This window comes from Ursus maritimus, unplaced genomic scaffold (assembly GCF_017311325.1).
Source record: "Ursus maritimus isolate PB19 unplaced genomic scaffold, ASM1731132v1 scaffold_24, whole genome shotgun sequence".
Taxonomy (NCBI): Eukaryota; Metazoa; Chordata; class Mammalia; order Carnivora; family Ursidae; genus Ursus; species Ursus maritimus.
This window is the reverse complement of record NW_024424897.1, coordinates 3712647-3724309: the sequence shown is the minus strand read 5'-3', so window position 1 is coordinate 3724309 and position 11663 is coordinate 3712647. Positions and strand designations below refer to the sequence as shown.

At 60.6% G+C, this 11663-nt stretch overlaps 1 protein-coding gene across 1 annotated transcript in view; it reads right to left on the bottom strand.

Annotated features, from left to right (window-relative positions):
• Nucleotides 1-11663, bottom strand: part of DNAH17 (dynein axonemal heavy chain 17) — a 100795-nt gene that overhangs the window by 59036 nt on the left and 30096 nt on the right. Inside the window, exons 20-30 of the mRNA XM_040640104.1 lie at nt 9300-9469; nt 8518-8740; nt 7086-7202; nt 6915-7001; nt 5519-5671; nt 3679-3927; nt 3342-3464; nt 1538-1885; nt 1349-1440; nt 924-1050; nt 55-207 (exon numbers count right to left, since the gene is read on the bottom strand). Of these exons, the coding sequence (XP_040496038.1) occupies nt 55-207; nt 924-1050; nt 1349-1440; nt 1538-1885; nt 3342-3464; nt 3679-3927; nt 5519-5671; nt 6915-7001; nt 7086-7202; nt 8518-8740; nt 9300-9469 (1842 nt within the window). The remainder of the gene's footprint in view (nt 1-54; nt 208-923; nt 1051-1348; nt 1441-1537; nt 1886-3341; nt 3465-3678; nt 3928-5518; nt 5672-6914; nt 7002-7085; nt 7203-8517; nt 8741-9299; nt 9470-11663) is intronic.

Sequence of the window (11663 nt, the reverse complement as noted above, 5' to 3'; positions counted from 1 at the left end):
GGGGGGGGGGGGGGGCGGTGAGCGGTCCGCCCTGGATGTGCCCCCAGCACTCACCTGCCCCGAGAGGTCACACTCCTGGTCGAAGTCCACGTACTCGTCCTCCTTGCTGAACATGCCCAGGCCCAATTTGAGAGGCTTCTCGTCAGCGTCGAGGCGAAACTTGAGTTTACACAGGCTGTCGAAGAGCTTGGCCAGGTGGCGGCTCACCTGGGGTGGGGGCGGGGGCAGACACGGGGTCGCGGAACCCGGGGCTTCGGAGGGGCGCAGGCGCAGCCCGGTTTTCCTTGGGCGGTGTACGTGTCTTTCTGATTTTTGGAAATACCCTCCCCCTTCTCTGATTGGTGTTAACTAAATTACACGCTTAACCAACCAAGGGCCTGGCCCAATGGCTCTGAGGGGGGACTCAGAGACCAGCCCGGAGATCTGGCCCTCAGACACAAAGGTCTGAAGGTGACAGGACCCTTTTCCTTGACAAGGAGGGTACCAGGCCCTGGGCCCGTTTCCCTGGGCCACTCGGTGCATCCCTCTGGTGCGTCCCGCAGTTTTAGGATTCAAATAAAATATAGTGTTTTCCCTTCACCTAGTTAGTTAAGCCCTCTCTCCTTTCAGTAGAGTCTCGAGGAAACGTCTCCTCTTGGCTCCTGGGTCCCCGGATCTGTCAGGATGAGCCAGCGGCCACCTAGCGAGCGGGCGTGTCTCCCAGAAATAGCGTCGTGCCAAGCCCCTGGCATCTAACCCATTTTCCAGATAAGAAAAACGAGGCAAGGGGGCTCTCTGTTATGGCCGGGCCCCTGCAGTTTCTGGCTTGGTTGACCTTGTGGAGGTGGCCCAGGGATCTCCAAACACATGCCTCCAACTGGCCAGGGCCACCCAGACGTGGGGGCAAACACACGGCCGCCTTCGGAATGCCAGGGCCCACCTACCTCCACGGGGTCATTTCCGTTGGAGAGGATGTCCAGGAGGTCGGCCGACGAGACAAAGTAGAACCTCGGGAAAGCCAGTCTTTTTGTCTCTAAATATTCCGCCAAGGCCTTTTCGCACACAGCCAAGCTAGGAGGAGGGAGGAAACGGGGCTGTCGAGGCCTTCTGCAGCCCATCCCGTCCGCGCCGGACGGCAGCCCCGGAGACGCCCAGTCTGTCGTTTGCAGCCCCTGTTTGATTCAGCCCTTGGAACCTGACCTGCCGTGTGGGCGTCCCTCTGAGGCTGAGGACACGCCGAGTGGTACCTCGCAGCCCGGAGCACCAGCTCCCAGCAAGGAGAGTTTGCCCTACGCTGGGCAGCGGGGGGCTGATGGCTCAGGTCCCTGCCGCCAGGACGCCGCTCAGCTGGCCAAGCACGGGGACCCACCTCTTCTTCAGATTCTCCAGTTTGTCGTAGAGACCAGGCTTGTTGGTGGCCTCTACCACGTTGGGTGTTTTCACCGCCTCTTCCATCAGGGCCTGGGAGGAGATGGGCCCCCAGGGCATTAATGGCCGCACGCTCTCCAGCGTCACCGGTTCTGAAAATGCCCAGGGGGAGGCGGAGGGCCGCGCGCACCTTGAACTCCGTGTCAATGCCGTCGAAGCGCTTGGAGTCCTCCGGCAGCTGGGCGCGGATGTCCTCGGAGCCGATGAAGATGCTCTCCAGGTGGCTCCAGGTCCTCTGGACCTCAAACCAGATGGAGATGACGGAGTCCGCCGTGGACAGCTTCTGCTGCCAGCTCGTCACCTCCTTCAGGAAGTGGGACAGGTACTTGGACGTCATCAGGTTCTGCAGCTGCACCTGGTTGTCTTCCAGGGTCTCCACCAGCACCTCGTCCGACTTGAGCATCATGGTGCCCGTGCGTGGGTGAGGCTCGTGCTCGAACTCCATGGTGGACCACGTGGCATCCAGGGCTTTCAGCACCTTTCGGGGGACACGGAAACCGCATCACTCGGCGGCGGGTGTGAGGGGCCAAGAAGGACCCGGAATGGAGCCCTGCTCTAAGAAGTCCGGAACGTTCCTACCAATATCATTTTTTTTGAAGATTTTATTTATTTATTTGACAGAGAGAGAGACAGCCAGCGAGAGAGGGAACACAAGCAGGGGGAGTGGGAGAGGAAGAAGCAGGCTCCCAGTGGAGGAGCCTGATGTGGGGCTCGATCCCGTAACGCTGGGATCACGCCCTGAGCCGAAGGCAGACGCTTAACCGCTGTGCCACCCAGGCGCCCCCCTACCAATATCATTGACAGCTGCCAAAAGGTAGAAACGACCTGAGAGTCCGTCAGCAGATGAACAGACCCAATGGACAGACCATCAGAAAGCCGTTCAGCCACGAAGAGGAACGGAGCTCTGACTTAGGCTCCCACACAGAAGGACCTTGACGACATCACGCCAAGTCAAAGAAGCCGGGCAGACAAGGCCATGGCCTGTGTGCTTCCGTTTACATGAAATGTCCAGAACAGGCAAGTCCGTAGGGACAAGAAAGTGGGTTAGCGGTGGCTGTGAGGTGGGACGGGGACGTACAGGAAGATGGGGGGTTTCTAGAGGGAATGGCTTTTGCAGTTGGTGAAAACGTTCTAACATTGAATAATTCTACCACGGGATGGTCACACATATCCGTGGGTACACTGAAAGCCAGGGAATTGTGCGCGTTAAATGGGTGAATGGTATGGTATGTGAATTATAGCTCAATAAAGCTGTTTGGCAAAAAAGGGGGAAATGGGGCACCTGGGCTGCTCAGTCAGTTAAGTGTCTGCCTTCGGCTCAGGTCATGATCCCAGGGTCCTGGGATCGAGCCCCGCGTCAGGGCTCCCTGCCGAGCTGGGGAGCCTGCTTCTCCCTCTGCCCCTCTGATGCTCTCTCTCTCTGACAAATAAATAAATTCTTTTTAAAAAAAAAAAGGGGGAAGAAAGCCAAAATGTGACATCTCCCACTTACCGAACAGGTGAGGACAGAGATCTGAATTGCAGAAGGAGCCCCCCGAGCTTCCCTGCGACCTGGGACTGTCCCAGCCGGTGGCTCATCGTCCATCCTCATGGCCAGTCCTCCCGCCTCCCCTCCTTCAGCCTCTTCTCCAACGTCACAGACGAGGTGCTCCACGAGAGGGGAGCGCTCAGGACGGTTTTAAATGTGCATCCTGTCACACGCAGGAGACAGGGCCAGAGCCGGGGGGATCCTCTTTCCAGTAAAAGATTATGGAAATTTTTTACAAGATTTCCGTCACCCGTCGGTTAAGGGAAAGCCCGCCAAACTTTGTTTTCGTGTTAAGCGACCGCCGGACCCCATGTGAAACGAGATGCTTGTAGGCGCTGGGCTGGTAGGTCGCTTCGGCACCATCCCGCACACAACACATTTTCGAAAAAAAAAAAAAAAACCCTACCTTTTCCATCCCAGACTCTTTCACAGCCTTGTCAACGATATTCCGGACCTCGTCCTCGAATCTGTGCAGGTTCAGCTGCAGTAGGTCTGCCAGGGTGGTCTCATCTGACATTTCAAATTTCACCTGCGGGGGAAACAGGCACGTTCCAGCCAGGTCACCTGCGCCGGACAGACAGCTCCGTCCTTTGCGGAGAGGCAGGGTGGTGAGAGCTCCGGGCTCCGGAGGGAGCGGGTGGAAGCCGGTGCCGCCACCGACTGGCTCCGTGACGCGGGGGAGCTCCTTCGGCCAGACTGGCCTTCCTGCCCACGCGAGGCCGGCCGGCCGCCAGGGCCGGTACCTGGGTGGCCTGCATGAGCTGCTGCCAGTGGCGGTCCCGGATGGCGGGGTTCTGCAGCTCGCTCGCGGCGCGCAGGGACGCGATCATGCTCTTCACGGTGCTGTCCAGCCCCACGAAGGCGTCCCAGCTCTTCATCTCCTTGTCCAGAGACCGCACGTCTTTGGCAAACTTCTTACAGTCGATGTCCATCTGCTCAACGTTGATATCTTTCCACTTGGTGGTCTTCCAGTTGTCGATACTGGTGTTCACCTGAGGGGGAAACACTCACTGGGGGTGGGGGAAGACGTCCGCGCCCCCTTCCTGCCCCGGCTCCTGGGGAATACACAGGGCTGCCGACAGAGGGCCGTAAGGTGGAAGCCCAGTTGTCAAGATAGAACCCCAAAGTCCGCAGGTCAACTCTACTTCGGCAGAACCCTGTGGAGGGCGCCGCTACCGCTCACCAGGCCCCAGGCCCCTCTCCGCCTTGGTGGGGCCGTGGGACCTGCCTCGACCGGGGAAACGTGAGTGACGCCTGGCACTTTGGGGCAGAGAGCACTTAATTGCCAGAGCTCGACTCGCAGCGCTGTCGGCCTTGGCAATCACGGAAACGCACGCGGCTACACAGCCTGGAGCGACCTGGAACCAGCGAGTGGACTTTGCGTGAAAGAGAAATACACTTGTGTGGGGAACTACGCGGAGGTCCTCTTAGGGCTGTTAGCACAGAGTAACCAAGCTTATACTGGTGGATGACCGGGTGCTACAAGCCGCTTGAGGACACAGAATCTCCCCGGGAAGAACCCCACCAACAGTGGAGACGGAGGCCACGAAGCCTGCAGTCTTCAGCTTGGTGTGGGCTGGAGACGGATGTGAAGCTGGGATGGATGGAATGAGGTTGTTGGCACAGGCGCTCGAGGCCCGGAGGCCGGGCCTGCACAAGCCGACTGGTTGCATAAAGACAGAGAGCTGTGGCTGTTTACAGGAGACCAGCCTGGAAGATGCGGAGACACGACACCTTAAACCCCCGCCGGCACTGAATCAGCGGCCGTTTGAGGTTCAAGCTTATTCTGTGTCCTGTTGCCATAAAACTGTCCTGGGAGATTTGTTTTGGAGGATTTTCCTTAAATACTCTGGCCATCAATGCTTACTGTCACGTCCTGGGAAACGTGGCCTTTATTCTCTAGTCTGTGTGGACCATTGTTTATCCAGGGGATGGGCAGCCACCTGTCCCTTCTGGCTTTACCGACTCTGTTCCAGAATGTCCGTCACACACAAGAGACCCGAGCTCAGCTCAGAGTGAGGAAGTTACCGTCAAGAGGCTCGTCTGTCCTCTCTCTTTCAGAGTGGTTGCCTCTGACTACAGAGACCCTTTCCCCTCTGTAAGAACTGTGGAGGCTCAGTGTGGGCAGAACGAAGACACGTTCGACATTTTACTATGATGTACAGAAAAATAAGACAAATGGAGAGACGGAGCATACTTCCGTGCAGGGAGAACCCTGGTCAACGCCGGGAGGGCAATCCCCCCCAGAGTAGCTCACAGAGAAACCCGGTTCTGTATAAGTCTAACGGTTTGTCTTGGAGGGGGGAGGATTTGACAGAGACCCTGCAGTTCATTTGAGAGGAAAGGAGAGGGAAGACCTCACATCTCTCTGGAGCCGGGGGAGCCGGGAGGAGCGGCCAGCAGAAGCCAACGGGTGCTCCTGCGCTACCCTCCTTTCCGGGAGGAGTGGGTGACTCGGTCAGACGCGCGGCGGCGTCCTAGCGGCAGAAGGCTAGTGGGAGCAGTCCCCTCGCCCCCCGCCCCGGTCCCCGCAGCCCTGGCCCGCCCCCCCCGCCCAGGCCGGGTGCCTGCCATCGCCCTCACCATGACGATCATGTCCCAGAGCTCCTTCAGCAGGCGGACCTCTTTGTGACAGGCTTTGAGCTGCTTGTAGTCCGGGACCGTGACTTCGAACAGGCTCCCGGACTTGCACAGGGCCTCCATGGTGCTCTCCATGGACGCGATGCTCTTTTGTTGCTGGGGGCGGGCGAGGGAGGCAGTCAACAGCGCTGCTCACGCTCCGTGCTGGCCTCCCTCTTGCCCTCCACCGCATGCCAGTGGACCTTCTCCGCGTCCTCGCCGGCCCCGTGCTGTGTTCTGACCCCATGCACCGACTTGGGGGGAACCATCTACCTGGCCGGGGAGAGCAGCGCCCACCCCCTCCCGCCTTCAAACGCCCCCTGCTTCTGGTCGCACGGCCAGGCGCTCCAGCTTTGGGAGTTCGGGCATGAGAAGTGACTTTAAGGGACCCAGCACGAATGCCCGATTTCCTCCTGAGAGGTTCAGGATGGCTCAATTCTCATCCCGTTTTTTACCTTGTTAAACATTAGGGAGGTAATGCTTGATTGCTTTGAAAATGAGAACAGTCTACATAAGGGGAGGAAAGCAAGAGTCACTCCAAACCAGGCGAGTGAGTGTGGGCACTTCGGGGTCGAGCGTGTGCAGGTGCGCGTGCGGGATGTGAAGATGGGTCTCCCGTGTCTGCGGGCAGCTCCGAGAGGCCTTCGGCACGCACGGACCTGGTTCCTAAACAAGCTTGCGCCAGATCTCCGCAGAACCCAGCCCGGCCCGGGGGCTCCGGGGGAGACGGCGCCTGCCCGCCGGGCTCGGGGAGCAGACGTGAGAAAATGACCATGAAGAATGGGGAGATCTTCGGGAATGGTGGCTTCGAAGCGGTGTGAGAAAAGCAGAGGCTAGGGAAGGGCACGTGTGTGGGGGACCCTAGAGGGCACCTTGGGGTCTTTGTGCTCACGCCCGCACGCCCCACACGCTCCCCTGCGAGAGGGTTCTCAGGGCCAGCCCTGTGGCATTTGCACATTGGATGCTGGTTGTGGCCTTAACATTGGGAACGTGGTGAGGCTCGGCCACGGGCCGCACAGAGCGGCCAGGGAGGGAAGACAGCAGGCACGAGAGCTGAGTGCCCGGCCGGGTGACAGGGAGCCGCTGGGTGAGGAGCCGAGGATGAACGACGTACAGCGGGGCTGAGCAGCTGGCTGGATGGCCGGGCTGGGGGGATGTTCCCGCGGCTGTGACCCCTGTCTGGAGCCGCGCTCCGAGCAGCGCCCCACAGCGGGGAGGCCACCGGGGATGGGACCCCGGGGTGTGCGTGGACCCCTGTGCACACGCGCGGCCCCAAGCCTAGGCCCCTCGTGGCCAAGGGTACGAGCTTAAGGAGAGGCTGGGAGGGCGCCGGGGTCCTCGGGGTCCTCGGACGACCTACCTTATTCAGGGACTTGTAGGGGTCGGGGTCAGTGAAGCTGAACGGGGCTTCTCGCCGGAACTTCTCTCTGAACTCGTGCTGCTTGAGCTGCGGGAGAAGCGCCCGTGTCACCCTCCCCGGTGGCAGCCCGGCCTCCCCGAGGGCGTCTGCCCGCCGCCGGGGCGGCACTACCTCGAATTGCTGGCACTTCCGCCGCAGGATGTTGACCTCGTTAGCCTGGAGGGGCGCCACGTTCTGCTTCACCTGGATGGCCAACTTCTTGGTGCTGGCCCACTGCTCCGGCAGCTCCTGCGGCAGACAAAGGCCGGGTCCTGTCCCGTGTCCTGTCCCGTGTCCTGTCCTGTATCCTGTCCCGTGTCCTGTCTTCTGGAAACTGTCTACCGTGAACTAGCATGGGCTCGCGGGGAGTCGCACACGTCTCACGGAGGGTCCTGTGCGCCTCCCCCAGGCGGCCCCGGAGCAGCGGCGACCCCCGGCCTGGTCCCCATTTCTGGAACTGTGCCAGAACGGCTTTGACAATCAGATGAATTCTTGTATTTTCAAAGTTCTCCACACTTGAGCAAATATTGGACTTCTGATCATAAAATATTTTGAAGAAAAAAAAAATCCCAGCCCACGAATTCTTTGCCCACAAAAGAAAGACACGGGTTCCTTTTCCTCTACGATGAGCTAACATTCCGTGGGCGGCAGTACATCTAAAAGCCCGTTTCACACCAGTCGCCCCTGGGTCCAGCCACACACACTTCACATCTCAGCCCTCAGCTGGGCCCTGGGCAGGGCGGCAGGGGCGGCAAGGGTGGCAGGGGCAGCCGCTGGCCCCACAGCAGGGCCCCAGGGAGTGCCTCCCGGCTCCTGCCTCCCTGCCCCGCACTCCTACCACCCCCATTCCTGCAGGATCTCGGCCCAGATCCAGAGCAGGGCAGAGAGTGGAGAAAGGGATGAGGGGGACCCTCCAGGGGGTGGCTGGGCAGTGGCTTCAGGACCCTTCCCCTCATCGCCCCCAACCCCAGCCCGGATGGCACACAAAGCTGTTCTATTTCCAAGTTAGCTGTGAAGTGCAGTCAGAGGCAGCCTGGACCCTCCTCCTTCCCACCTTGCCTTGGCCAGCCCTGCCACACGGACCTTCCAGGTCACGGAGCTCCCGCAGCAGCCAGCCCCTCCCTCGGCCTCGCTGCCGTGTCCCTGCCCTCTGCAGGGCCTCCGCTGACTCTGCTCTCTGTCCACCGTCCCCTGCACCCAGGGTTGACCGGTCCTTGGGGGTAGGTGTGGGAACCACCGGCTCCACCTTAGAGCCCACCTCACTGTCCCTTCCTCTGCAGGGAGCCTTCTTCCACCTCGACATTCCCCAGGGATTCTCGAATCCACAGGAAGAAGTCTAACCTGCAGGTCCCATGTGACAGGCCTTGTCCCCAGTCACCACAGCCTCTACTCTAGTCGCAAGGTCCTGGCACTGGACTGCTTCCCCCCACCTTCCTTGGATGGCACCCCCGGCACTGGACTGGCTTCCTCTCCTGCCTCCCCCGGACGGCCCCCCCAACCCCCCAGCACTGGGCTGCCCCCCTCCGGCCTGCCCTGGGCCACGTGGTGGCCCGCCACTGTCCACCTGCAGCTTCACGTGTGTCTCCTCCGGTATCTCCTCCCCATAGGTCTTGAGCAGCTCGATGGTTTGCTTCAGGGGCTCAAACATGTTGTCAGTGGCCACCTGCCTCTCCTTGACCTTCATCAGATGACCCATCACCTCCACGAGACCGTCGTAATCCCCCTCCTTGAGGGTCTTGGTTAAGCCCGTCCTGGCGACTTTCATGAAGGTTTCTAGGTCAGCCAGGCTGTTGAACGAGACGGCCCCGTGAGGGGTGCCACCCTCCACGGTGGGGGGGTGAGGTCTGGGGAGGCAGTTGGCAGCGGGGGCCCCCCAGTTATACTGTGGGGCCCTGCTGAGCAAGGGAGAACTCCTGACCGCCTCGGGATACCTGCTCTTGACCCCCACCCTACGCCCCACCAGCTCTACTCCAACTGGCCTCCCGGACGGAACTCAGCCCGCCTGGACTCCCTCCTCGCGGCCCTGACTGCGGCCCATGACTGCGCGGTCACCAGTCCGTGGCGACCTGTCAGGCTGCCTTGCCGCCCTCGGGGCTCCAGACACCGAGGTGCTCAGCGAGTAGGGTCCCGCGAAGCCCGGGGCGTCCACTCACAGCCAGGTGACGCCCGTCCCCTGGGACCCACCCTCGACGGGGGAGGGGCTGCTGGCCTCGACGCTGACCTTCACCCCACACTTGCCCGGCAAGAGTGCCCCACCGACAGCAGAAGGCCTATGTCTGCGGCTCTCCCCCCGGGCGAGGTCAAGGTCGGGGCGGCGGCGGGCGGGGCTGTGGGGCCGGCACCCACCTGGTGATGACGTGGTCGCTCAGGTGCCGCTTGAGCATTAAGCTCCAGCGCTTGATGGTGCTCAGCAGGGCCTGCTTGAAGGGGCGGCAGTCACACTGGAGCCAGCCGTGGAACACCTTGGTGTTCTCGCACTTGGACACCTCCTCGTACAGCTTCTCGTAGGAGTTGATCTGGAAAACACGGCTGCTGCTCACCGTCGGGCCGCCGTGGGAGGAGGGCGGCCCTTCCTGCAGGTTGCTGCTGCTTCTCCTCCAGCACCCCCGGGACCCCGGCAGTCCCGCAGCCCATCCCCAGCTCTGGCAGCCTGTCGGAAAGGGACAGCATCCGGCGAGGCCGGCAAGGGCTTCTGAGGGCCAGGCGAGGAGCTCAAGAGGTGAATGTGGTTACGGCAACCACCGGGCGCCCCAAACGCAGCCCTCTCCACCCTGCTCTGCATCCTCGGGGCCCTCAGCTCCACCAGCTGTCCCCCCACCCGCCCATCTCCCCCGTGGGTGCGTCACTTCTGCTCACGGGCGTCTCTCTCTCACCGTGCATGGGGAGGGGGGAAGGCGTGTGTGGTCATTGTTGATTTGTGTTTTATCTTTCCCATGCTCCAGGGCCTCGTGGACCTGCCCCTCCCAGGGCTGGCAGACTCCCAGAGAGAACAGACCACTCCCCAGGGAGACCATCTTTCATATACAAACCAACCCAGAGCCTGCACCCCAAATGCCCTCTTCGCACTTGGGGCCAACATTGCCCTGTCCCGATCACCCCAGGGCCAGGGACCAGACAGTGAGGGGCCACCCAGACACCCTGGAGTCCATGATTCCAACTCGCCCATCCCAAGCCCGTTCTTTCCCATGAAAACCACAGCACCCTGTCCCGATCACCCCAGGGCCAGGGACCAGACAGTGAGGGGCCACCCAGACACCCTGGAGTCCATGATTCCAACTCGCCCATCCCAAGCCCGTTCTTTCCCATGAAAACCACAGCACAGGCTGTGGATCCCGCCTTCCCCTCTGTCCCTCTGCCCCCTGACCGACCCTGGTGCTTCCCCCGTGGCCCTGCGGGGCATGGCGTGTCCCCTCTTCCTGGAGTCTGTGAGTTACAAACTCTTCCTTGGCAGTCATCTGCTCTGTTGGGACGCACCAGACCAGAGTAATCATAAAATCCACATTTAAAAACTATTCACCCGGGATGCCTGGGTGGCTTAGTCAGTAAAGTGTCTGCCTTCCGCTCGGGTCATGATCCCAGGGTCCTGGGATCGAGTCCCACGTTGGGCTCCCTGCTCACTGGGGGCTTGCTTCTCCCTCTCCCCCCTGTTCATGCTCTCTCTTTCCCTCTCTCTCTCAATAAATAAATAAAATCTTTAAAAAGTCTTAAAAAATAAAAAGAATAAAAAATAAAAGCCATTCACCCAAGGTTTGAATCAAGCCGTGTGAGCAGCCCCCGCCCCTGGGGAGGGGGCAGGAATTGCAGGGATGAGGAAGCCGGCACACGCACCTGCTGCTGGAACTGGGTGAGGCTGGGCGGCGTCTTGGAGAGGGTCTCTTCGGCCCGGGTGTCCAAGTCCTCTGGGGTGACCGCGCGCCCGTATATCAGGAAGTTCTTCATGAACTCCTGGGGGTCGTCCATCCAGAGGTAAGAGTACCTCTCGAAGGAGTCCTGGTACTCCTCGGCCTCCTTCATGGCGCTGATGACCAGGTTGGACATCTCCTCCCTCATCTCTATGAGGTCCGTCATGTCTTCCAGGTCTGCCTGGAAGGGGGGAGGAGAGAAGCAGACCGGCGAGCGGTGGCCTATGGTCACGGCTTCAATTTGATCTCTCCACCCTGGAGGGTGTCTCGCTGCCAGAGGAAGTGTTGCTAACCTCTCAAGATGGAAAACAGAGCAATCTGCCAATTGGCCATGTTCTCCCGAGAGAAGATTATGCTGAATGTGACTTTGGGTCGGCAGAGCCCAGGATGGCTCGCACGCTGATTCATTCATGCAAGAGTAACGTGGCACCTGCTGTGTGTGCCACACGAGGGGGTGGGCTCTGCTCACATGGAGGGTGGGGTCTCCAAGAATCACAGACTCCGAGCCTCGCTTTACCGCGTAGCAGGGAGGAGGTCGGGGAATGTTCCCTGAGGAAGTGACCACTGTTCTGACCTGATGACACCCTCGGGCTCCTCCCCACACTCAGAGCCACCGGCATTTACAGTGTCAATGACGGGGCGCTGCTGAGTTAGGAAGGCAGCCGGAGCAAGGAAGCCACCCCCCAAGCCAGGCAGGCCGGGACTGACCTTGTAGCTCATGCGGCCCTTGGCCAGCCGGGGGATGAGCTTGGCCGTGTTGTAGATGTCATTGACCAGGCCCTCAATCAGCGTCAGGAAGCCGTGGTCC